Consider the following 27,332-nt stretch of genomic DNA (forward strand, 5'->3'; position numbering starts at 1 on the left):
AGAGATCTATAAAGTGAGAAGAGACAGCACGTAACACCTGCACCGGCACCTTGTTCTCTGGAGATCACGGATCCATCAGTGTATAAATGAAGCCAGTTTTGTGGAGGATACCTAATATTATAGCAATAACAGCAATAAAATTGACATGCAATAAACATAACTTATATCAATAGGTGTATCTATTCTGTTTACACGAAGGACAGATTCACATGTTAAGTTACACATGTGCAGGGAGAGGAGAAATTTAATTAGAAAATGAGAGTTCCTTGTCCTGAGAAATGGAAGTCCTGGATATAAATGATAACTGTGTTTTGTAAGTAGATAGCTGGAATTCTGAAGTGGCTGAATCATCTTGTTTTCTGGAATAACTGACAAAGTTTATTGTTTCATAATCTATCTTCTTTGATTGGACATGTAATGGGATGCTCGAAATTTATAGAAGTTTCAGTGTATTTGCATTATAGAGGTACTATTTTCATTAAATTATGTGCCTTCAACCTTTATTTGAGCTCTGAAAATTGCTTCCAGCTCCAACTTCATAATCTTGACTCTACATTGTCTCAGAATATTTCTTTTTATTAAACATTGCAGGTGGCAGTGTGCAACCTGGCATCAATTGCTGTTAACATGTTTGTGCGACCAGAGAAGACTTACGACTTCACAAGGCTGAAAGAAGTATCCAAGATTGTGACCAGAAATTTGAACAAGATCATTGATGTTAACTTCTATCCTATTCCTGAGGTAGGTTTTAGCTGTGCCGAATTAAGTAAAAATATACTGGCAGAAGGAATTTTTCCATTACTACGATTGTTACTGAGGAAAGTAGAAGATTGGATGACAAGAATTACATCCTTATTGTCTTTTTATTTTTAATGGTTCAGTGACATGGTGATATTAATAAATTTTGTCTAATTATTTTAATTATTGATGTAAAAATAAATAATAAGTAACTGTAGGTCTATATGTACATAATAGGGCAGTCTGTTTAATCAGTTATGGGAGCAGTTCATTGTTTCATTATATGATGGGCTCACAACCAGAGTGGACCAAGTCCACCAGTGATCAGTTTGTGGATTAATACAATCTCGGATGAAGAAAACTTAGATTTATTCATTGCCATAACAAACAAAGTCCATAACTCATTTGTTACTCCACAGAGGGCAGCATTTCCTATGGAAGGTGAAGGTTGCTAAGCATGAGCTTAGGAACTTCAAGACTCAGTATCTCAGAACTATTCCAGATGGACTTGGTCCACTCTGGTTGTGAACCCCTCATATATGTTGGGCCTTTAGATCCATTCCATCCTCATTGAGGATTGAGTTCAACATTAGATATTCATATTATACTCTGGTGGACAAAACATTTGGGACACTTGAATTTTACTTTGTAAATGTATATAATGGGTCACCAATATGTTTTAAATAGTGATTAGTAAGATTATAATCTTACCATACAAAAAAAAAATGAACATGACTTCATAACACCAACAATAATGCCCATTGTTGTCACACACTGCATAAGCAAAATTTTGTTCAAATCTAGATTGTGTTGTTATTGTTAGTAATTATTGGTGATATGAAATCATAATCATTTTCTTTTTTAGTCTTGTGTTGTTATTGTTAGTAATTGTTGGTGATATGAAATCATAATCATTTTCTTTTTTAGTCTATGTTACGTTTATAATCGTATAATTAAATTAATCACCATTTAAAACATATTGGTGACATATTAAATACAAAGTAAAATTCAAGTGTCGCAAATTTTTTGTCCATCAGTGTATAATGGCACTTATAGTCGCGATGCTGTTATTCCCGGCGTGACTCCTCCTCTTTGCTCACGTCTTAGGAAGTGAAGGCTGTATAAAGTCTAGGTAGGTAGTATCATTCGCCATTTTTGTTCTTTCGTTGCCGAGCTACTAGACGAGGAACCTGTTTGCCACACCGTTAAACATTATCATGTCGTAGCTCCTATGATAATAAATCAAACGCACTGTAATTCAGCAAATAATTGAGCGGCAAATAACGTCCTCATGTGCTTTCTGCAAGCGCCAACGAAAGAGCCAAAATGGCGGGCGATTATATTAAGTATTTATCCAGCCTTAGGAAATGCATAACGTCTTCATCAGCAAATTACAAGACGCACAACTTTAAATGTAGCCAACCTACAACGTGATTGGCTGCCGGAAATTAGAGTGACGGGACTATAGTTGTGTGACCAGCATAGCACAAGCCTGTTTCTTAATGCAACAAACTCAAGATGATGGATACACATCTGATCCTTATGGTTAGAGATTTTTTGCAGTTAATTTCTTGTACGGGAGAAATGCCTCAGTTCGCAATATTTTTTAAATTTCTTTGTTGGTTTATACTGCCTCCAGATATTTTCAGTTGATATCTGCCTGGGTCCACAAGTGTGGAGTAACGGTTAGCGCATCTGGCCGCGAAACCAGGTGGCCCGGGTTCGATTCCCGGTTGGGGCAAATTACTTGGTTGAGGTTTTTCCGGGGTTTTCCCTCAACCCAATATGAGCAAATGCTGGGTAACTTTCGGTGCTAGACCCTGGACTCATTTCACCTGCATTATCACTTTCATCTCATTCAGACGCTAAATAACCTAAGATGTTGATAAAGCGTCATAAAATAACCTACTAAAATAAATATCTACCTGGGCATTGCTTGTATGGTTGAGTTGTATTCCATTTCTGAAATGCTGGATCTGAAAGACATAATTTATAATGACGAGAAACACTTGGGAGTTCTCAATAGATAGAGATCTTTTACTTTTAATCAGTAACATAAGACCCTATCCTAAACTTTACTTTCTTTCCAGAGAAAATTATGTTAAGAATGGCCCTTAAAACTCCATTGCTTTGAGTTGGGTTGTACTCTACCATTCACCTGTTCATTATCAATGGTGACTTGGAATATTATGTGTGAAAGAAGATTTGAAGGAAGTTGAGCAACATTGGATGTATAAATGTTTAGTCAACAGTCCGAAGACTGTTTGGTAAATTTGGAAGACAGGCAGACTGTTTTAGAGAGTATGACTATTAACATCCGAAGTTCCTTAAAATTAATAATAATTCATGCAGTCATATTAACTAAAGGAAATGGTTGAAATCTTAAAAGGTAAAATTTTAAATCAAGTCATTTTCAGAATGAGTAGTTTTAGTTTAAACATTCTGAGATTACAAGAAAATCATTAACAGTAAGTGTGTAGAGATCTTTGATAGACTTTCACTATATTTACATTCTAAAATGAATATGATTTTCCCACAGGCAAAGACATCCAATCTTCGCCATCGTCCAATTGGTATTGGTATCCAAGGCTTAGCTGATGCATTCATCACCATGAGGTTTCCATTCGAGAGTGAAGAAGCTCAGTTGCTAAATAAGCAGATATTTGAGACTATTTATTATGGTGCATTGGAGGCAAGCTGTGAACTTGCAGAGAAATTGGGTCCATACGAAACCTATGAGGGCAGTCCAGTCAGCAGAGGAGTATGTAAAAAAGTCTTCATTTTATTTATGTTTCACAGCTCTGTGCATACAGTTGGTAACGAATTTGAATTTAATTCATAGTTCATACTTGCACATGCAGATAGATTTACAGAATAGATTTATTATCGTCCTTAATGTCGATGCGATTCCTAATGAATCAGAGAGTTGTTTCTGATTAAGAATACTGTTTTCATCGTACCTTTGTAAGATTTCCAATTTTTCTGACACAGAAAGTGATTTTCGTTTAACACACATTGTATTCACACTCACAGACATTTCAGTACATAAGGACAACAAACTGACCAGTAAAAATTTTCAGAATTTTATTATGGCCAAGTGAGGAAATGTTTGAGAGAGAGGGTTAGCAAGAGAGTGGGGTATTGTAACTGTACGTAGGATTTAAGCTTCCATGTAAAGAGTCGAATAAGAGAGTGTAACAAGAGGGTGGAGTATTGTACAGTATGAAGGCTTAAATGCTCAGGTAAAGGGTCGAATACTTTTCAGGTTAATGGCACCAGTGTGTTCAATGGCCGAAGTGTTTCATAGCTTTACATTGCTGAAAAATACATCTAAAATATTCCACTAGAGCGCAAGAAACGGGGTATTTTATAAAGATGTTATATATAAAATGTGCAGGGATAGGACAAAAAAAAAGCGTATTACACGGGATAGCGTAATAAGCTGGCATGTCTTATCGAGGTTTTGCTGTATTTTAAATTATTTAATTCTATGCATGTCTTGAGTAATAATTCTGCAGTGCCTGGGAAAAGTGACATAAGTCAGTTTTCACAAACCTTTTTTGATAATGTATTGACAACTTACACTGGTTTATATTGATTTGATTTTTTTCTGTATGAATCATTGTAATGGGAGAAATACTTATGTTTCTTTTTCCAAGCGAGCAGATGTTCCATAAGTTGTCAATAAATTATTAAGAAAGGTTTGTGGAAACTGACTTATGTCACTTTTCCCAGGCACTGCAGAATTTTAAAACTATAAATTATAATAACATTAGCAGCATTCTAGTAGTACATTATGCAACGAGCCTATAATGGTAGTAATTAAGACGCGAGTATGTTTATGAAACAAGCGCAAGTGAGTTTCATAATTTTCATACGAGCGTCTTAATTACCATTATAGGCAAGTTTCATACGACTATTTATGCTCGACCATATTTCTAACTTGAAATTATTCATAAGTATTCATATTATTCTTATCTGACTGGGGAGCGGAAGTGACCTTGTGCAATATCTCTTAAATTGTGAGATGTGCGCAGACGCGAAAGTATTGATTTTTTCCGAGGAACAAATGTCATTGACCTTGATATAATCTAGAGAGTAAAATGAACATTAATCTTGATATAACCTGGAAATTGATTTAGACATTGAAAAGCGAAATGACAAATTGAATTTATTTGAATATTATTTACATTTAACGCTAATTATTATAGTACCAGTAACAGAACATAACCTTCTGCGACAGTATTGGATTTCCAGCCTCCGTGACGTTTTGCTAGTTGTCTTTCGATTGCATATCCGAGAATAATCAATACTTGCGCTTTCATATTGCTACAGTGGTGCTTTCTGATTGATGGAAAACCTGAACTTTAATGAATAGGTGTACTTTAATGAGGTCCATTAAAGGGCTACTACCCAGTGTATAATTACTACATTTCTGCATGGTCGAGCATAAAATAAATTAATTTGTGCAAAACATATAATGAGAAGAAAGTATGTATCATCTTTGTAACAAATTTTTATTATAACGTCCAGTCTTGATCCCCCTCCCCCTCCTTCTCTAGAAGCTTACTTCAGTATTTCGTTATTTTATTATATAATTTTCTTTGTTGTGGGTTACCGTGATTCACATCCATATAAAAGGGTGCATGTAACTATTTTATAAAATGTAATTCATGTTTCTTTCATGTTTGTAATATTCGTATATTGCAAATATTATTACAGGTGCTACAATACGACATGTGGGATGTTGTGCCTACATCTTTATGGAATTGGGCAGAGCTGAAAGAAAAGATTGCAAAGCATGGAGTCCGCAATTCCTTGCTGCTTGCACCCATGCCAACTGCTTCAACAGCTCAAATTCTTGGTAACAACGAGTCATTTGAGCCATACACAACTAATATCTATACGAGACGTGTGCTCTCGGGAGAATTCCAGGTGAGTTTTTAAAAAGATGTTTCTATTTTCATTTATGATTGTTCTGTGAAAGATGGCTCGGATACAGCTTCAAAACGATGTAAAACGTATTTGGGCTGAATACTTGAATACTGTTTAAATACTTAGATAAAACCTCTATTTAACCAAAATGGTAGTGTAAAAAACAAGCACACCATACTTTCTCAGACCATAAAATTCACTTTTTTTTATTTAATATTGTCTAAAATATAACTGCATTTAGTTTAACTTATGGGTGTACATTGGTCCCATCAAGTGAAATTTGTTTTTTATGTACCTATCTTTTCCATCTACCTCCTGTCCCAAGAATTGTGGAACCATTCACTGCTAAATGAGAGATGACGACTGATTCCACATGTATTGACTTCTATAATAATAATAATAATAATAATAATAATAGTTTTATTTTCCCTGACAGAGTTAAGGCCATCAGGCCTTTTCTTCCACTCAACCAGGATCTATGTTGCTGTAGGAGTTACTAATGCCTATTGTGTATAATTATTTTATCAAGTGCGTTCTTGTATGATGTCAACAAAACATAACTGCAATATAACTGCATTCTTAAATTTATTGATGCCACAATGCAGTTATATTGTCAGATTCCAAAGCAGCTATTCTATCAATCGTCTCTAAACACACACCTTCATCTCAAACAGCAGAAATAACTAAAATGCTTTCTCAATTAATATCACTCAATAAAAGAATTGTATTCCAATGGATACCATCCCATTGTGGAATCCTGGGAAACGAGAATGCCGATGCTTTAGCAAAGAAGGGCAGCACTGCTACTTACAGACCTGTTACTAATTCTACGTATTACTCTGTGAAAAGATTTATTAAATCTACTTACTTAGCCTTCAACAAACAAAATTTGATAACACAAGCTCAAGGGAAAAAGTGGAACTCTGCATCATAATCCACAGTTAATTCCCGATTTACCACGAAAATCGTCTGTAGCTGCATTTAGATTGGCAACAGGCCTTGATTGTCTGGCCAAACACCTGCATAGAATTGGAATATATCAGTCCCCTAACTGTCCATTGTGCAACTCAAACCAAGAAATGGATTCGGAACACCTAAAAATCTGTGCTTCATTGGCTGGCCATGATAATATCTTTGAAAAATATTGAAGTGCAAGAGGTCAAATGACTTTATTGTCAAACGCCTGGCATTAGAAAACAACAACAACAAAACATAAGCTTGTGACTGTAACCATCAAACAAAAACTTGAAATTGTGAGATGACTGAAAAATGGCAGTATTACAAAATGTCTCAGCAGATTGTGGAGTTGGTATCTCAATTGTCTTGGATTGGTTAAGATCAAAATTAAAACTTCTAGAGCATTACTCTAAAATACCAAACTATCAAACTACAAGTATGAAAGAAACTCAGTTGGAAAAAAGTAACATAGCCATATTTCTCTGGTTTAATCTACCCAACAACATCCAGACATATAATTCAAGAAAAGACTAAATTATTAGCAGAGATAGAGGAAGATGGAAAAAATTTCATTGCTAGTTCTGGCTGGTCAGATATATTTAAAAATACATATTGCATATGTCAGCTATATCTAAGTGGAGAAAATATATTTATGTATTATAATGTGCATGCTTTTGCTTTCTACTGTTACACATATTACAGTAATACTGTAGCATCTTTCTTTCTCTACCAAAAGTAGTACCCATTGATTATCCAAAATGACTCCACCCCATTTAATTCAGATAAACAGCGTTCTACTGTATCAGAAAATGATTTGATTTGTCACAATTAAGGAACGTCTCTCTCTCTCCTCCACATATTTGAGCAGTGACAGTAAATTAACGAGTTAATTGTTCTCATCATAGCTTATCAGTTTATCACTTCGTTTTCAGATATGGGATATTGAGCAGAACTGTTAAAGCTGTTAGCGTAAAGACTTTGCATACCAGAGAGACAGGTTGTGATTTGGTATCAGTATTGGATAGACTTCCTAGATTTTTCTCGTTTCTCATGGCATCAAGGCGCTGTTCCTTCATTTGCTACCATTTTCAAAAAGAATAATGAATTGCTTATTGATAACTAACGAATGTTTACAATAAGTCAAAACAAATTGTAGCTGAATATTATGGATTTATTAATTTGTCCTACAGAATAATCTCTGTAATGTTGACAATACTGTATTTAAATTGTAGCTGCTCGGAGATAACTGGTCGATAATGTTTTAGATAAGAGTTGTATGGCACAATACATAGTTTTGAAGTGTCTTGAATTTCTTGCTTGTTAACAGAAAATGTTTGCATTCAGTTTTGATGTATAATTTATACTGCGTGTTCATTTCAAAGTGTGTCATAGCTCGCTGTATGCTGTCATGTGGCTATCCGATGAGCCTAGAGAATTCAATCTTCCTACACTTCCACAGAGGCGTATTACATATGTGACAGAGAAGTTGCCTAGCAAGTATGGCGTTCATTCTGAAGAGTAGCTACTTACTGATATGTACAGTAACACCTGTAGTGGCAGGAATGTGAACTGTTTTGAAACACCTACGGAGGTGAGTTTTTTTTTTACTGTCGGGATATGTGGAGAGAGTTAAGACGATTACTTATGTATTTGTTGACATTAACTTGGACGGTCAACATGGACACGGAGCATTTAATTTGTGTTGTGGAATGTTGCCGTACGCAACCGATGATAACAAATTCCCTGCGTACGACTTGCCTGCGTAAGACACAGTTCGAAAGAGGTTATGGTAGCACACAGACTTTACAGACCGCCATCTGTTGCTATGACGTTCAAGTTATATCGTACACGTTCTCAAATTCAGATTGAACGCCTTGATTAATAGGCAACTTCTGTGACATAAAAGCTGAAACTCGCTTCAAATCGCTGACTCACAACAGTGATGTCATGACACACTTTGAAATGAACACCCAGTATAATTTCAATATGCATTACAGTTCTGTGAAAAATTTGCGTCAATACGCTACCATAATGTGAACTGAACTTGCTGCATACTTTTCAGCTGTGTTCGTATTCAGTCTACAGGTGTTTCAAATGAAGTATAGTATAAAAATTCTGACTCACCTACACCATTTTAAAAATGAAAAAATTGAAGTAAGGGGTAAAATTATGTCAGTAGAAACTTAACCAGTCACAATCCTGCAAAATTACCAATTAATTTGGAGTGTATATCTGATTTGTGGCACTTGTGTTTTCAGGTGGTGAACCATCACTTGCTGCGTGACTTGACGAAGCTTGGTCTATGGAATGAAGACATGAAAAACGAAATCATTGCTAAAGGAGGTTCAGTTCAGGTACGGGAGATCACCATCTCTATTTATATTATCAGATATCTTCTCTGACTCATATACATTCGTCAGTCCATCTCATGCTTATTTGGTATTATCTCTTCTTACCCTTCGTTTGTGTGACAATATGTTTTATGGATAATTTGGAACTCTTCATATAGTAGTTATGCGAGAAAGGAATTGAATGCCAAAGGTTTCTATATGATTAACGCGCTTGCCACTCAAGGCCAGAGAGGCAGACCAGTGAGTGGCATCACCTGCCTCATCAAACCAGAATTAGCCCCATTTAAAATTGAACGGAAATCACCTGAAATGCTAATAATTAGAACCAGGCTGTGCACTATTATAGGCGTGTACTTACACCCGAACTACAAAGAAGAGGAGATCATAGACATCGTAAGTGGCGGACTAGCGCAATCGCAACAGCAGGAGCTAGTGATAATAGCAGGAGATATGAACTGCAGGATTGATGTACGCAACCATAAAGCTGAAACTGTCCTACAATTCCTCGAAGAAGAAGGATTAACCTTAATAAATAAAGCGTCCGAGAAAACCTATGTGTGCCATAATGGGAGCAGCACAATTGACCTTGTGCTGACGAACATGAAGGGCGTCAGAAAGGTGGCACAAGAAGTGATCAAAATAGCAGCAAGAAAACACATGCCTGTCGCAACGACATTTACACTTCAGAAGGAAAGCCCGACCTGCCCCCGGAACCCGAAGATCTCGAGGAAATTAGATACGCAGAGGATAGAACAGTCCCACACCCAAATCAAAGAAGCAGAACAGGAGATACAGACTGGACACATTGACAGAGCAGTAAACAAACTGGAACACATTATTACAAACGCCACAAGAATCACAAAGCCCAATGAAAGGAAGGCAAAACCCTGGTTCAACAGGAACTGCTACCAGGCTAGACAATTAGCCCTCCACAAGCTCCACAGCGCCTTAACCTCGCGATCAGAAGAGACTCTCAAAGAATACGCAAATGAAAGAAGAAAATACAAAACACTCATAAGAGAATCCAAGAGGGAGTACTATGAAGAAAAAGCCAGAGAGATTATAGAGGAGTCAGAAAACGACCCATTTAGAGTCATGAAGCAAAGAAAACCGACGTTCCCGAGAGATATCCCCATGGACACATGGGTACAGCACTTCACCGAAATTCTGCAATCAAAAGACACTAGGCCGCACAAGGAAACGGCAAAGAAAGAAGAAGACTCTTTCCTCGAGCCATTCACACAGGATGAAGTCCTGAGACTGGTCATGGGATCAAAAGACAAACAGGCCAGTGGTCCGGACAATATCTTCAACGAGCATTTAAAGAGCGCAGCCCCAATGCTCATAAAAGCCTGGACGGACCTCTTTAATGAATGCTTGTTGAGAGGGAGTATTCCAGAGCGTTGGAGAACATCGAGGATTAAAACGCTATATAAGGGGAAAGGCAGTGCTAGTGACCCTCATACATACAGAGGCATCACTCTGGAATGCACACTCCTGAAAATACTGACGAAACTAGTCGCAGAAAGAATAACAGCACCAGTAGACCATCATATACCAGTAGAACAATTTGGCTTCAGAAAGAACCGCTCCACAATACAAGCCGTGGAATGCCTCCAAGAAAATATAAAAGAAGCGCTCCACCACCCGAAGGGGAAACTCTACACGGTGTTTGTGGACTACACAAAAGCGTTCGACACAATCAATAGAACAAAACTCATAGCCAAACTAGAGAACCTGATAGGAAGGAGAAACCCCATAGCCAGACTGATAAGGGACATCTTGATTGAGAATAGTATTCGCATCGACGACACAATAACAATGTCAACACCGATAGACCAGACAACAGGAGTTTTTCAAGGGGATCCGCTCAGTCCCCTGTTGTTCAACATAGCAACACACGACGTAGTAGAGGCAACGAAAGCAGAAGGACTGACGACTTATCTGTATGCAGATGATATGGTCATGGCATCCACATCACGAAATACGCTGCAAGGAGCACTCGACAGATTGGTAGAATGGGCCAGAGGAAATGACCTCACTTTAAACAGGACAAAAACAGTGGCGATGACGTTCAAAAGAGGGGGAAAACAAGCGGCAGCAGACGTGCTGTACCTGGAGGGCGAGCCACTGACCAACGTAAAGACTTTTAAATACCTGGGAATAACCTTGCAACAAAATGGATCGACATACACAGCCCACATCAAAGACAGACTGGCAGGGGCAATGATCACCATGAATGACATTCAGTACCTAACCAGGATCTCGTTGGAAACGGCGATGAAAATCTTCACGGTTAAAATAGTGCCTATCATCACATATGGCCTCGAAATCGTCTGGCAATACCTCACTAAAAGTAACCTGAAGGACCTCGAGAAAGTGAAAGCGACATATCTGAAACGGGTACTTGGCCTGTCCAGATTTGCACCATCCAGAATCGTCTATGAGCTAACCAGAGAACCTATGTTACTAGAAGACCTACGGCTGCAATTTCTACTGCCATCAACATCAGCATACGAGAGCATCGTCCTCGAACACCAACGTAAGAAAGCAGAAATATGGGAGGAGTTCTACGTCACGGACGCCATGGCCAGAGAGGACTGGAAGGAGGCCAACTACCTACAGAGACACCTGGTGACCAGATTCGCGACCCACGGCTTCCACTTCAAAATATGCCACAACACCAGCTTTCACGACCCGAACGAAGACTGATTTAGACAGACAGTAGTTTGATTTGATGTACTTGTAAGTCGTCCAACATACGTCAGAAACCTCATTTTGTATGTGTAAGTATTTTTGTCAGATTTTTTATCATCCATGACAAACATCTATTCAAGCTTGAAAGCACAACCATTGTTCTGTAATATTTAAATGGAATCAGTCTTGTGATTTTGTTTGATAATATTTTTCTATTATCGCTTGAAAATAAGCTTTGACCTTTTGCTATTAATCTCAAATTTCTTATTGACAGTTACACTGAAACTTTAATATCTACTATCTTATTACTGCTACTACTACTACTACTACTACTACTACTACTAGTACTACTACTACTACTACTACTACTACTACTACTACTAGTACTGTTACTGCCACTGTCACTAGACAGGGATAATTAATTATACAGGTGAACAAATTATGAGTTTTCCACCTGTGCGCAATCAGTCACCTCAGCTGTGGCAGGGAGTGCAGAAACGTGTTATCAAACTGAGCTAAACGCTGTTGAAATTGCACTCGTACAATAGTGTTCTAAGAAAGGTATGGCTAATAAATAGGCCACAGTATTCTGTTCCACAGTGAGTGTTTATTTATAATTCACATGTACATACAGAATCGGCTCATATCGGGAGATTATTCCAAGAGAATTTCCAGTTTGTGCTGCAAATCATAAATTAGTTAACAAATTTCGGGAAATGGGATGTGTTCAGGATAAGAAGTGAATATGACGACGCACAATGCTCACTGAAGAAGTTCTTGATGACATTGGGCATCACGTAGAAAATTCCCCTAGATAATTTCATCAGTCAGTCCCAGAAATGTTTGGAATATGAAGGAAATCAGTTCCAACATCTCCTTGGGTGACACGGTGAGTACGTTTATTTTTAAATGATTCTTTTTTGTATTATAAGCCAGTGCCTCCAGTATTGAAGTTGTAGTTTCGTAAAGTGCAGACTCGTGTTAACCGTACGGCTGTGAGTACAGGCTCCATCTCCCATGCAGCCCCATGCGCAGCACAGGAAACTCGTAATTTGTCCATCCAGTATTTGCTTTGACTATTTTCCATGTGACTTTCCATACTTTCTTCCACACCCATCTTAGAAATGATGCCTATTAAAATGAGGTAATGATTGTTACATTCTATACTTGCATCGAGTACAGACTTTCTTTGGACAAGATTTTAGAGTGCTAAAACCTATCTATACACATTTTCTTACAAAAATTGATGTAAAGTGAACCATCCAGGAAGGTAAGTCGAGAATTGTGTAAATTTAGAAGGACGTGTGTGATTTACATAGTAGGCTTTCTGTTTCTCTAAGTATAGAATAGAAAGATGTATATGGTAGTTTATATTTATGTGTATTATTATCAAATATAGTATGAACTTCGGGCTTGCTGCACTGTGATACGTGAACATGTAAAGTATCCTAAACTTATTCATACTTGTGATGATAATTTTATAAACACCATTATATTTACTGCAGTAATAAATTTATTTTATTCATAATGTACAGTATTATATAACCAGCAGCAGCCAGAGCTGGTGCAATGAATGGCTCTCTGGTGTATTGGCGTGAGAGGTGCCAAGGACATTCAAAATTACTTCAAATAGTCCACACCTGTGGAGTAACAGTTAGCACGTCTAGCCGCGAAACCAGGTGGCCCGGGTTCGATTCCCGGTCGGGGCAAGTTACCTGGTTGAGATTTTTTCCGGGGTTTTCCCTCAACCCAATATGAGCAAATGCTGGGTAACTTTCGGTGTTGGACCCCGGACTCATTTCACCGGCATTATCACCTTCATCTCATTCAGACGTTAAATAACTTAGATGTTGATAAAGCGTCGTAAAAAAACTACTTCAAATATAAAATATTGTGGCAGTGGGAAGGAGAATGGTCTTCACCAGAAGGAAATAAATTACGAAGTATAAAGAATACTGTTAGAGTTTGGGATTCGTTAACAAGGCATCACGACATGAAGTTTTACTCACCTGGTGGAGGATTTGCCACTGTCTGACATATGGCAATCTCCTACGTGGCGAACCTCAACTGGAGTATGAAATATGTCATGTACCAATTATAATCGAGCATATTTTATTGCATTGCAGGAAATATGACAGTGTCCGTCGAGAATATGCAATTCGGCCGACTCTATGTGACGCTCTTGGAAATGACTAATTGTACAAGTGCAGTTCTGAGATTTTTATCGAATACAGGACTTCACAGGATGTTTTAGTTTTTATTGACCCTTTTTGATTACGCTGCAAACCTTTTATATCCAGAGGTTACATTTGTTTTATATTTATTTTTTACATATTTGACATTTCGGACCTTTTACATCTGAATACTTCATAAAATTTTATTGTTTTAAAATATGCTATACAATTTGTATCTGATGGCCTTTGTTTTATTGGTTCGATTTGAATATTACCTAGGGTCTGAGAACTGCTCACTTTTATGAATTTTATAAATCACCTTGTTGATACTGCATTTATTTATCTCGTTTTTACCGTGACAACGTGTTTTAGTTCTTTTCAGCATTCTGCTTATTATATTGTTTGTGTTTTTATTTTATGAAGAATTTTAGAGAAGGGTGCAAATAGCCATAGTAGCTGACACTCCCTTTTTAAACCCCACTATCTATCTATAACCAGCACTTCTATTTATTTTATAGGATATTAAAGGAATCCCTGATGAATTGAAATCTCTCTATAAGACTGTCTGGGAAATCTCACAGAAAGCGATCATAAAGATGGCAGCTGATAGAGGTGCATTTATTGATCAGAGTCAGTCTCTTAATATTCACATAGCTGAACCAAACTATGGAAAACTGACATCAATGCACTTCTATGCCTGGAGCTTGGTAAGTAACTTCACCTTCTCCCTCCTCCCTTTTTATTCACGTAACATTTTCAGAGAGTACATTTTGTGCACCAACGTCCTAGTCCAAGATGCTCATTCTGTGAATTTTATAAATAATTGTAATTAAAATTTAGATAACAAAGGCTCCCCTCTTTTTCAATTTACAGTGTCTCAGCAATTCTTTCATAGCACACCTAGGTATCAAAAAGTACTCAACTGTTTCATTTTAATATTGTCGATTAATAGATCTGTGGCTCTAACAGTTGAGAGAAATTTATATAGATTAGAATTACTCTTCTTCTAAATGGAATTACTTGAATTGTGATTCTTATTGTCTTTCATATTGGAAACATAAGTTAACAATTCAGTGATTCTCTGTTTCTATGTAGTTAGAAGTATCATCGTTGAGTGAGATGTTTTTATTTCTAACAGTAATGTCTTACATTTACCTATAACTGTAAAGTGGGTAAGCTCATAGGATCACCATCCTGAATTCTTTTCAGGGCCTTTATATTAGTCTCAGGATAGTAGTTAGGTCTTCACATTTCAAGTATTTGTTCTAACAGCAATTAGAAAGAACAATGAATGTTGCTGCTTTAGCAGTATGTTACTTATTGCATCTAAAGGAAAAAACTACAACTTAATAAATAAATTGTCAGTTTACAAACAAAACACATTAAGTCAAAAATACCACTTCTGAGAAAAAGGTGTATACTATGTAGTACATAATGTATGTAGAATTGGAAAATAAAATAACATCAAGAGAAAATAATATTTTGAGGATATAGTTTCATCATGAACTTTCAAACACCTTTTTTTCAGAAGTGATGTGTTGCTTGTAAGCCGACGAAGTAATCAAATAAGAAAATCCTAAAGGGCCTGCTCAGCATACCAAAACACTGTCGTGCACAGTTTGGACACCAATTCTCAAATAATTCTTTTTCTTCTCGTGATATTGTTTCTCTGACATCCTTAGAATACTATAATTTCGACTTGCGTACTTTTTTTTTATTTAAATTTAAATATACAGAAGGCAGAATATAATTAAAATAGAAATAAAATTATACAATCAATATAAAAAAGAGGATACAGTAATATTAACAAAATTTGAGGACCGAATGAGCAGCGCTCGTGTTCGGTCACAGTTCAGATATATTATTAATAGGCCTATAAGAGAATATGCAAAATAAAATACCAACTAAAATTAAAATTACAGCTACAGTAAAATTATATAATAATATATATTAATATAAGAGGAATATAGAAAATAAAACAAAATAGGAACTAAAATTAAAATTACAACTGCAATGAAATTATACAATATAATATTAACATAGAGAAGAATAATATCGTACGTGAGTAAAATAGGACAATTTATGAAAAAATACATATTCCAAAATTATAGAACTTTTTTTTTTTTTATGCCACCAGGTTGTCTTTCGACATTTCTGGTCTTCTCTCCTGGCCGTGGCTTAGTTGTAACCCACTTCTGAGGTTGGGGCGCCTGGAAGGCGGAGTTACATTACCCCGATGATGTGTTAGGATGATTATGATAATGTGGTGCCAGGAGAGGTCTTAAATCTAAACTTAACCTAAATTCCAGACCATTGACGAACACAGGAATAATCCCCTTTAAGGAAAAATTCCTGTGCTCTAACCGGGAATCGAACCTGGGACCTCATGAACTATAGCCAGAAACTCTGACCACTAGACCATGAGGCTGGTCGTCTTAAAATTATGCACTGTTGTTTCATTCTGTATTTGATAGCTTCCAATTTCAAAAGCCTTAATCATCCAATGTTATCTCTTTCATGTAGTATGCTTCAATGAACAAAGAGTGATTCTAAGATAGTACCCTGGTCTCTAAAACTGGAAGGAAAGGAATATTCTACTAACAAAATATAATATAGGCTGATTAATTCATACACATAGGCTATAAATTTATTTAATCAAATTGAAAACATTAACACGTTTCTAATTTTCTTGTTATATAAGCTGTAGTAAGCTGTGTCAGGTTAAATAAATCATTATTATTATTATTATATATTAGTGGGTTACACGTTAGAAGTTCTGGGTGTAATTTAGCTAAAGAATTATACAACTGAGGGCCACAATTAATGCTATGCTTTAGACCAGCAGATGTGAAACATTTAGGTTCTGCTAATGTTAAATAATAGATAATAATAATGGTAATGGATGTAAAGTAGAACCTCGATTATCCATCACCCTCTTAACCGACTGATGGATTATCCGACTGACTTTCTCTCTCGCTCTTTTTTTATGTAGAATAAATATGAAGTACTGTATGCACATTATATTAGTACGAATTTCTTCTACAGAGTGTTTTCTTTACAAACCTTTAACCTTATACAGTATGGTCTACTCTTAAAGGGGCCGTACTGTCTAACTTATATGCAAAATGTTGTGTTACGAAAAAAGTACAAGTAATTGAATGGTTTTAAAAAAGAGAAACTGTGGTTCATCTCGCATCAGAATACGAAATAGGAATTACAACTGTGTACGATTTAATGAATATATATATAGTGTGTATAAAGATGTAAATCTACAACATGAGACCTGTAGGCCTACTATTCCTATCTTTTCACAGACAGCCGTCATAAGGAATTTTGTCGTTGAAAATCAGACTTAAATTAGTGAACGTCTGATCTGTTATCTAGAATGTTAAAACAGAAGACCACGGAGGAAATTACGAAACTGTATTAATCTATGCACTTAATTTATGAAAACCTTATATGGTACGTATTATCTGATTTTTTCGATTAACCGTTCACTCCACCCCCTTCATTACCACGGATAATAGAGGTTCTACTGTACATATCAGCCACAACCTCAATCACAGGATAATAGTCTAGTATATACAGTCACGAAGTTTGAGTTGTGAGGGTGCTAGGAAAAAAAGATTGCCGGTGCTATTTCGCATTGTCTGGAATGAGGCGATATTAGCAATCCTAGTGGTTAGCAACTATCTATGGATGCATATTTACTACGTATTCAGCTTCGTGACTGTATATACTAGACTGTGATAATACTATTATGCATTCATAAAATATAGACAGTAGATATCAGTAAGATCCCCTGCCCCTCATGTCGCATGCCATCTCGTCAGCTCATAATTGTACTTTAAAATACAAGAAATCCAAGCTGTATTTTTTTTTTTCAGAAGCTAGTAGCTTATTTACAGCTTACTAACATGTTAATTTCTTGGAAGACGAAAATCAGACCTATAACTTATAACTTAGAGAATATTTTAATGTTAGAGGAAGCATTGCTGTACTAAGAAGTTTACTATTCTATCCAGTGGCGGCTCGTGCCTTTCTTGAATGAGTGTTCACAAAAAATATGAGTAATGAACACACTGATATATTCTCGTATAGCTGAATCACACGTCAGAGATAAACGAGTTCTAATATTCATGCACCAAATCTACGCATATGAAACCAAAATTAAAACCATTAAACAAAAGTAGAGTAAAATTAATTCATAGAACTCATTTTCACTGCTGTTGTAGATGGTGTTGAAGATCTGGATTTATTTGTAGAGAAGCTCCATGCGCCTAGTTTTGAGAGATCCAAACTTATCAAGAACTTTATTATTGAAGTCTCTAATCATGTTAGCAAGTTTTTTTTCCACTGCTAACATAGCCAATGTACTTAATCGGTCTTCTGCCATGGTGTTACGGAGGAATGTTTTAATCCTCTTTTAATTCCACACACTCACAATTTCACACACGTCCGTTTCCAAACTTGAAATGTTACTGTTTCAACTCTCAATATGCACCAATGCAGCTTGTATTTTCATTACTTTTCTGAACAAAAGACAACAGAATCAGCCCCCGTGCATAATGGTATTTTGAAAAGAAAAAGTAAAGAGAGAAAACGAGGAAAGAGGGAGAAAGGAACAGGATGCCAGACCCAAGAGAGATGGAGCATCTCTCTTTCTCTGTCACTAGCACGTTAAGACTTGTGTGAGCCAGAGCTATTGTAACCATTGTAACATGCCAGAAAATATTCTCGCCTCAGGCTATTCCACCCTGCTAGAGAAAAATTGTGCGAACTGCTGTCAACCAGTCCAATATTCTAAGTTCCTTGCAGTCCAATGGAGATTTAAAGACACACGAACAGGACATTCTCTCGAGACGAAAAATGTAGGAACGTCATTGCGCATTGGAAAGTAATAGATGTACCGGTAATAATAATAATACAGTAATACGTATGATTATTGTTGGTTTTTAAGGTGTTCACATGCTCCTGTGCTCATATAGAGGAACCGCCGCTGATTCTATCAGAACCTTAGTCATTCCATTGAGAACTCGATGTTAGTACTAGCAGGCAGTGCTTTTTGTATTTCTATTATCTGTAAAGAGGATGTTTTATTTTTTATGCCCCCATTGAACATTTTGTTGATAAATGAGTTCTTGAGAGATTAGAGAATTTACAAGGTCCACCACAGAGATTGTGAATATGAATTATTTTATTTTAGGGGCTCAAGACTGGGATGTATTATTTGAGAACTAAGCCAGCAGCAACAGCTGTTCAGTTCACAGTGGACAAAACAAGACTGAGCAATGGTGTTACAGCTAATGGTACTAACAGTAATGGTGTCGGGCACGAAGATAAGGGAGAAAAACAAGACAATTTCAATCTCAATGCCATGGTGTGTTCCCTTCAGAATAAAGATGAGTGTCTAATGTGTGGTTCCTAGATTGTAAGTTGAATAATAAGACATTTGGGGATGTGTGAACTTCCAAAGTAAGAATTTCGATTTGAAATCTTTGCAAAGCAGACATGAAACATTTTTATTATTCCTACTCTATAAATGAAGGATTTTAGGCTATGCTTTTATTCACGGTGCATAGTAAAACGAGGTTTTCATTTATTGTGCTGGAAAATAGTAAAATATGCAAGAACATCAGGTGAAATCTTTCTGAATTCAGTAGTAAAACGTAAACATATATTTAAGAATTGGTAGGCTATATACGATTTTTTTTGTAGTTTTTTTTCATTGGTATGTCATTCAAAATGCTTTCACTGTCTGCATTAATTTTTATACAGTTTGTATTCTCTTATGTTAAAGTTCAGTATAAATCGTCTTTGACAATTCTATAACTACGTATGCTTGAAATATGGAGTGTTCATTAGAAGAGATGTAAACTGAGCAAGAAATGTTCACTTCTCATCCCCACTGTTCTGTCCTTTGCCCAACTTGCCTGTGTTAAGAGAGTTTAATATTAATATAATCACCCTTCCTCCCTCTGTGGATTCTATAAATTGCTGGATATTTCAATGTTGTGTACTACTGAAAGATTGTAGATATAATTATTTTGCTTCTCCTCTCTGCTGCCTTTTTTTTCCCCCCTTGAGTTTTATGCACTTCTTGTCAATTACTTGACTTTACGAAAACCTCATCTACATGACAGAGATCTGAAATTTTCAAGATCTGATTTGTATACTGCAAAAGTGCATTCAGATTCATTCATTTGTTTGTTGAAGTTTGATGCACTAATTTATTTGGTCAAAAATGGAAAGAACTGGATGATGATGATGATTATTATTATTATTATTATTATTATTATTATTATTATTATTATTATTATTATGCAGAGTGCTTAAACTATGACTTTCACACAGGGCTTGGGGGAAGGGCACTGTAGTACGTCTCAGTAAACTTAAAATAACGAATTTTGTACTGAATGATGCATATGTGTATGGAAAGTGATCTTTTAGTAGTAGAACTTCAATCATTAGAAGGTTTTAAAATGTACGAGACTCCCACAGTTATTAAAATTCTTTTTAAAAAATCGTTATCTGATAGAGTTTGATATATTTAGAATGTGTGAAACAGAACATAGAATTTTAACATAAATATTAATTGTTTCAGTATGCTTTATGTGAATTTTATACCTTTTGAAATCACTTTCTCCCGTATAGCTTTCATTTTTATTTTATTTTGTTGTACAGGGAATCTTTTATGTAGTCCGACCAAGAAGTGACTTTTAAGCACTGCACTTCTGATAGGTTTTTGTTTCGTGTGAACCTTGTTTCCTTGTTTTCTGGTTTCTTCTCTATGCATAATTTAGTTTGATTTGGATAGGTTTCAAGCTGGTAGCACAGTGGTCGGCATTTTCCTACATCTGGGGTTCGACAGTGACGTAGACATACCAATCCCACCAGTGGCGGCTCGTGATAAAATATTATGTGTGTTCACAATTTTGTGTTCCAAAATCGAAGAGAATTTGAAATCGTACGTTTTTAGCCTAATATGAAATGTCATGATTCCAATGTTTCACTGTCGAAAAAAACCGTATATAAATTCAAAACATTAATAATAATAATAATGAAACCCAGTCTTTTTATTTCCAATTTTTCCTGGAAAGCCAGTTTACCCAGTTCTTTACTCTTCAAAATTACTTGAACAGAGTTCATTGTTTACATTTGTTAAAAATTAATACATAAAACAATTTACAAAAGCGTGTGTTCAGTAATATATTTTGATTCACAACACACTGATACACTATAGCCTATACCAATACTGTAATCCCATTCGCATAGATTGATTACTATAAATACATACCAATAAATATTATTCTTAAATAATATACACCACTATACAGATATTTAAATTCATACCACCATCACATTCAGCCAGCACGTGTTTGAAAGCCAAACCATGCTATATGCCAACACTGAAGTATAGTAATTCACAAACTACACTCTCGTAGCAGCACTGTACACACAGCCTCATAAAGTAAACGTTCCGACAGTGAGGTGCTGACACCTGCAGGCTGAAATACAGACTAATTAAATTTTCTCCTCGAGATATAGCACGTAAACGATAGGCATTGATGCAACTGACATCTGTAGGATAGATTCACTGTTCACTTAATGCTTTGTGCTCTTGATGAGTCATAAGCGGCCAGCGAAAGACAATTTTCTCCGGCACATGCGTGAAATTTCTGTAACCTTCTTGAAAAGAGCACGGCTTGTACGTGAACGGATGTTGCCAAGTTTACATAAGAAGTTTATGCAAGATGCGGGAAGTTTAAAATACTCGATCATGATATTATACATCCCCACTACGCCAATACGGTATTAAACAATAAAACTAGTCGTGCATTAATGGAAACAAGGTGTTCACGTGCTCTTGTGCTCTTATTGACGCACCGCCACTGAATCCTGCCAATTCACTTTCACACAAAATCAAAATAAACCTCTCCTACTACTGCTCAGAGGAGGCTCGCATGTACTTATGATAAAGTAAGTGTTATGCTTTACTCTTTACTGAGAAGAAAAGACAGTTCATTTAATAATACAATAAAGAAGCCCAAATAAATACATAAAAAGATAGATTTCTTTTAGATTATGAGCTACAAAAACAATCAACCGACCAAACACACACACACACATACACATCCAAAGGCCCACAAACAGACCAACAAATCATTCATCATCATCATCATCATTATTTAAGGCAAGATTTTCAAAATTAGGCGTAATATCAGACATAGCAATGGTTAGCTGTTCAACCAAATGTTCGTTTGAAATCCTACTTCTTTGTTTGTTCTTAACAAGATTCATCTGAGAAAACAATTGTTTACAAATGTAGGTTGAACCAAACATGCTTGCAATGATTGATGCAAACCTGCGATGATTTGGATGTGACTCAGTAGAAATTTGTTTATATATGCCCACGCCTGTCATTTCCTCACATTTACATTTTGCGAAAGTATCATTCTGTAGACAAATAAACTCTAACTGTAAATCTAATTTAACTTTTGAGATCTCAACACACCATGGATTGGTAAATTCTTAGTCACAGAATCACTTATCTGTAAATTCAATTATTAAGGTTTCTGACACACTAATCATACCATTAACAATATTACTGGACGAATTTGCCACAGACTTTATGCATAGAAAGTGGTAAAATTCCCTTCTATATAGCTGTTCCACCCATAAATGCAGCTGTGTTATAAATTATTTTACTGCATCATAGAGGTGAATAATATTATTATCCTTTCCTTGTAAACGAACATTGAGATTGCTCGGGGAAGGAGAATTTGTAAAAACGTGTCTCATTAAAACAGCCCAATGATTATGTCCAGGAAATGAACATTTCGAAAAAAATCAAACTATCTAGTAGAACAGTAGTTGCAAGGTTTAGACCAAGCAGTGAAGAAAGGTTTCCAAAAGTCGCACCAACAAGGTGGAACTACATCAGTTGTCTTAAGTGACCGTATATGAGTATAAATTTGAATTATTCACAATGTTTGAAAATATAATTGAAAATCCAGATCGGTGGAATAACAAAACCTACATTGCTGCTCGAGAATTTCTGTCTGTTTTAAAATATTTTACCTTCAATTTTCTACTTAATGTATTTAAAAATTTTTCAGTAACTACTATCCTTTTTGAAATTTTATAAACAAAACGTCATCTCGTTTTGTATCCAGGAAATGGCCGAAGCTAAAGAAAATATAGCCAGCAGAAGAGCAGACTTCGAGAAAATATTTTCTAAAACTGAGCCACAGAGCAAATGATCATGGTTGGATGTTATAGGAGATACAGAAAATTGCTTCAGAAAAATATATTTTGAAATTCTGGATAATGTTGTTAATCAAAGTGATATTAGGTTTCAGAACCTAGAGAAGCTTAATCATGACAAAGAGTTCCCTGAAATTTCAGTTTATGGTCTACACTTCGATTTTCCTTGTTTAAGAAGTGAGTTGAGTGTGTGTTATTGCATTGAAGTCTTGAAGAATAAAAATGCACTGAACTTTTGTGTTACATGAAAGCAATGAAGATTGACAGTGCGCTATTTATTACAAAATTATGCGAAGAGAATGTTACAATTCCTGCAAGTAGTGCTTTGGTTGAACATTCTTTTTCTGCACTAAAAAGAATAAAAACCTCCATCAGAAGATAAACTATCCTGATTATTATTACTCTCTACAGAGAATAAATTACTGGAAACCATTCACAGTAATGAGAACTTCTATGTCCAGGTCATCGATGTTTTTGCTGCTAAAGAGAGGAGAATTGCTTTGATCTTCAAGTATATTTAGGTGAGTTGGCTGCTATCAGTTTTGTACTATACATACAGTATAAAAATTATTGCTTCCCTCACATAAAATTGCATTGCACGCCACTGGTGCAAGGCATGTATCAAGACTAATAAATACGATTTTCAGTATTGTTCATGGAAGAAATAAGACTCAAGATATGTTACATTACAGTAGAGACATTTACTGATGATGCATCTCTTCAGATTACATGTCAAGCATGCAGAACTCACTTCTCGATTGACTACATAAAAGATTTCTTGTATTTTATTGTGTGTGTTCTGTGTTAAGAATAGATAGGTTACGTGCAGGTTGTGTTTTACTCATTAAAGGAGTACATAAGTGTTGTTATTTATCTATAAGCAAGGTTACATAATTGTACATTTGCATGTGATAACGTTTTGAGGCTCACTTGTCCCATATTATTTTATGAATAAAGTTTTATCTTTTTCTCTTTCTTCTACTCCTCTCTTTATAGCATATTTTGTGGTAAGTTATCTGAAATTACTAAGTTAAGCATGAAATCTTTTCCAGAACTTCATCAGTAGTGTTGTTTATTATTGTTATTGTGAGAACTCTGAATGTAATTACCATTGTACGAGGCATAGAACAAGTGAGTTTTGAACTAATGCAATGTGTTTATAAAAATCTCGATGAGAAAATTTCTGGAGGTAGTAACATCACAGCGTAGGTGCCTGTTATTTTATTTCAATACCTTCCATAATATGCATTTTCATGATGTAAATATAAAATGTCATGTAATCGTCAGTTCCCATTTTTTTCTACTCATTCTTCATAATAACTTGTGATATTAGTACATTACTTAAAGTTTTTAGCAGGTTAGGATGTTCATGGCATACACTTTAGAGACTTTCGTGATATACATATATGGCAATCCACGAATATTTTAAACTAATTTGTTATAAGGGAAATTTAAATACTTAAGTGTGATGAATGAGAAAATTATTTACTCTGTGTGAATGGTAGGTAATTTTTAGAATATGTGTTGAAAGCATCTGTCTCACTGATCAATTCTTAGTTCTTTAAGTGTCATATAAGAAGACCAGCAGAGCTGACTAGAATCGTTTTCGGTTTATTAAATTGTATGCTGTATATATCCTCAGGATCATAATTTTTCATGTGTATATTTTGAAGTAGATAATGTAAGTCAGTGAAAATTAATCCAAACATTGATATTTGCAGTGCCTTATGAAAAAGAAAAATAAACCGAACTGAAGTGCCTTATGACAAAGAAAAATAAACTGAACTGTGGGAGAAATTATGGTTTATAATCACACCTACCATCAATCCTTCCATCCTTAACCTCATGGAAAATGTAAGATTTCCTACTTACCTTTCTTAACTTTATAGTGAAGTAATATGGTGAGACATGAAACAATATCGACTTACAGTTTAAGTATTGTCACTAATTACATATACAGGGTGAACTGTTGGTTTAGCGAGTTTGGCAAGTGGCATTCTCTTGGAAATAAAGAATTTCAGTTTTATAGTTTTATTAGATGAAATGTTAAGTGCAGTACCTAATCTAAGCAGTCTTAAAAAAATCCCTTACAATTTTAGCTCTTCCCAGTTTGCTTTTGGAATAACTGATCACTTAGAAGTTATTGTCAAGTCTTGTATTAATGGCAATGAATATGAAATGAAAAGTTTGTGAAATATGCTTAAGAAATTAAATTTTAATGACACGGAAGAATAATTTTTTTTTAATGCAAGAATGTTTGTGGGGAAAATGATTCAGGAAATTAAGTATAGATTTGGTAAGGCCATATGGTTAATACAGTTGTTGCTTATTTTCAAAACTTTAAAGAATTTGTAAAATTGAGTGAAGACCAATATAAAGAACTTCGTAATCTCTTTGAAATTAAAGAAGGGGATGCTGTTTGTCAAATCTTCGTTCTTTCAAATATGTTGCCTGCAATAAATTGGACAATACTTAGTACAGACGTTGCTTCCTTTATTTTAAAAGCTGATAATGGATACGAGAAAAAAAAATTGCTAAGTGTGTGTTGTGTGTGTCAGTTTCAACTGCCATTGTAGTTTAATCGGTGAGTACTTAGCTATTAGTTGTACTAAATTTAGGCAGTTTATATAAAAAGGATATATGTCAATTTTACACAAAAGGATAATTCATATTCACCATGTTTTACATAATATAAACTAATGCAAGCTGTATTTCTGTAATTGGCCCCATTTTTCTATGTTCCTTTTACATAGACTGCATCTGTTGTTAGAGTAAACGCAAGAAGAGCTTGCCACGGAAAGCTGCACGAACTTTCGGAAACGTTCGGGTGCACTCGACCTCGCTTCGATTCGATTGGCAAACTGTCGTTAGTTCTCAGTCGTCTGCTGGCTTGATTTTTTGAGTGAGATTTATCATACCGCGTGTAACGTAACCTAAACCTAGTTGCAGAGTAACTAATAACATAACATTGTTGAAAATACAGAAGCACGAATTCTTTTACATATAAAATCACTGAATGAAATTACAAAGATGTTATAAGAAATGTGTAATCGTGTAATAATTGATATTTGACATTGTAATAAAATACTAATAACTAATACTATGTGCTTTATTAAAATGTTCCAATAACTAGCGTGGTACTATGGTCGATTTATTTTAATCTGTATATACTCCTTACGTTACGAGTGGAGCCTGTTTCGTTTTTCATACATTTATAAACGTTATAAATAATTCCCTAGTTTGACTGTTTAACGTTTCATTAGCACTTCCTAATTTAGAGCCAGCGGGGGGCATTGTTAAGTACAGTTACCCTGAAAAAGAATGAGACGATTCTTGGTCGTCGGAAGTTAAAGTTCTACAGCACGGTTCACTCGATATCGACGTAGGGATACATAACATGACAGATAGTACAAGAATTGTTACAAGGACCAGAATAAGGATCACGAAGAAGACTGCCATTTAAGGCCAGGATTTCACAACATAGCTCGAGTCCCAAAATATCATTGCTTCACTGTACCGAATGGCAAATGCCTGCTAAGGGATCTACATTCTGGACTGCTGCTATCACTGTCTTGTCTCGGTAGCTCATATAGTAGCGTGCCGGTTCCATTGTCCATTGTATAACTGAAACGTCTCGTGTTCGATCCCAGGTAAAACTTTTTTTTATTGAGGTGTAATTAATTTGTTCAGAGTTCCTCGACTGTCTAATTTGTCGAAAAATATGGAATAATTTATGCCCAATTTCTGGGTCTTACAAGTGGGCTGAACCTCGTCAAAAAAAAATAAATCTTACTTGGAAGTTAAAAGTATTCTTCCTCAAACAAAAATCATAAGAAACAAAAAGAGACCTGTTAACTTAAAATCTTGTCCACATGCCATCAGCTTCTATTACAGATCTAAGTCGATCCGGCATGGATGTCACGAGATTGTGGAATAAGTTCTGATCCCCGGCGAGATCTTCCCAGGTGTCAACAACTTGATCCTACAATTCGTCTCGATTTCGAGGGCGTCGGTGGGCATAGGTGGCTATCCTTCTCTTTTTCAATTCCGCCCATAAATTTTCGATGACATTCAAATCAGGTGACTTCGGAGGCCAATTAATGATTTCGATCTCGGGTCTCCTTTGAAACCATCTTTGAATGCTTGCAGCATAGTGCACGGGATGGTTATCCTGCTGGAACAGCAATGTTCCTTCGGGAAAACGTTCTCGGGC

The 27,332-nt window shown here is 35.7% G+C and overlaps 1 protein-coding gene across 2 annotated transcripts in view; it reads left to right on the plus strand.

The window, feature by feature from the left end:
- RnrL (Ribonucleoside diphosphate reductase large subunit) overlaps nt 1-24,916 on the plus strand; it is a 41,301-nt gene extending 16,385 nt beyond the window's left edge. For both annotated transcript variants that reach the window (XM_069839429.1, XM_069839430.1), the window contains exons 9-14: nt 592-741; nt 3,278-3,499; nt 5,461-5,673; nt 8,889-8,984; nt 14,371-14,559; nt 19,059-24,916. In XM_069839429.1, coding sequence (XP_069695530.1) covers nt 592-741; nt 3,278-3,499; nt 5,461-5,673; nt 8,889-8,984; nt 14,371-14,559; nt 19,059-19,280 — 1,092 coding nt within the window. In that variant the 3' untranslated portion in view covers nt 19,281-24,916. The remainder of the gene's footprint in view (nt 1-591; nt 742-3,277; nt 3,500-5,460; nt 5,674-8,888; nt 8,985-14,370; nt 14,560-19,058) is intronic.
- Nucleotides 24,917-27,332: the final 2,416 nt, after the last annotated feature.

This window comes from Periplaneta americana, chromosome 11, assembly GCF_040183065.1.
Source record: "Periplaneta americana isolate PAMFEO1 chromosome 11, P.americana_PAMFEO1_priV1, whole genome shotgun sequence".
Taxonomy (NCBI): Eukaryota; Metazoa; Arthropoda; class Insecta; order Blattodea; family Blattidae; genus Periplaneta; species Periplaneta americana.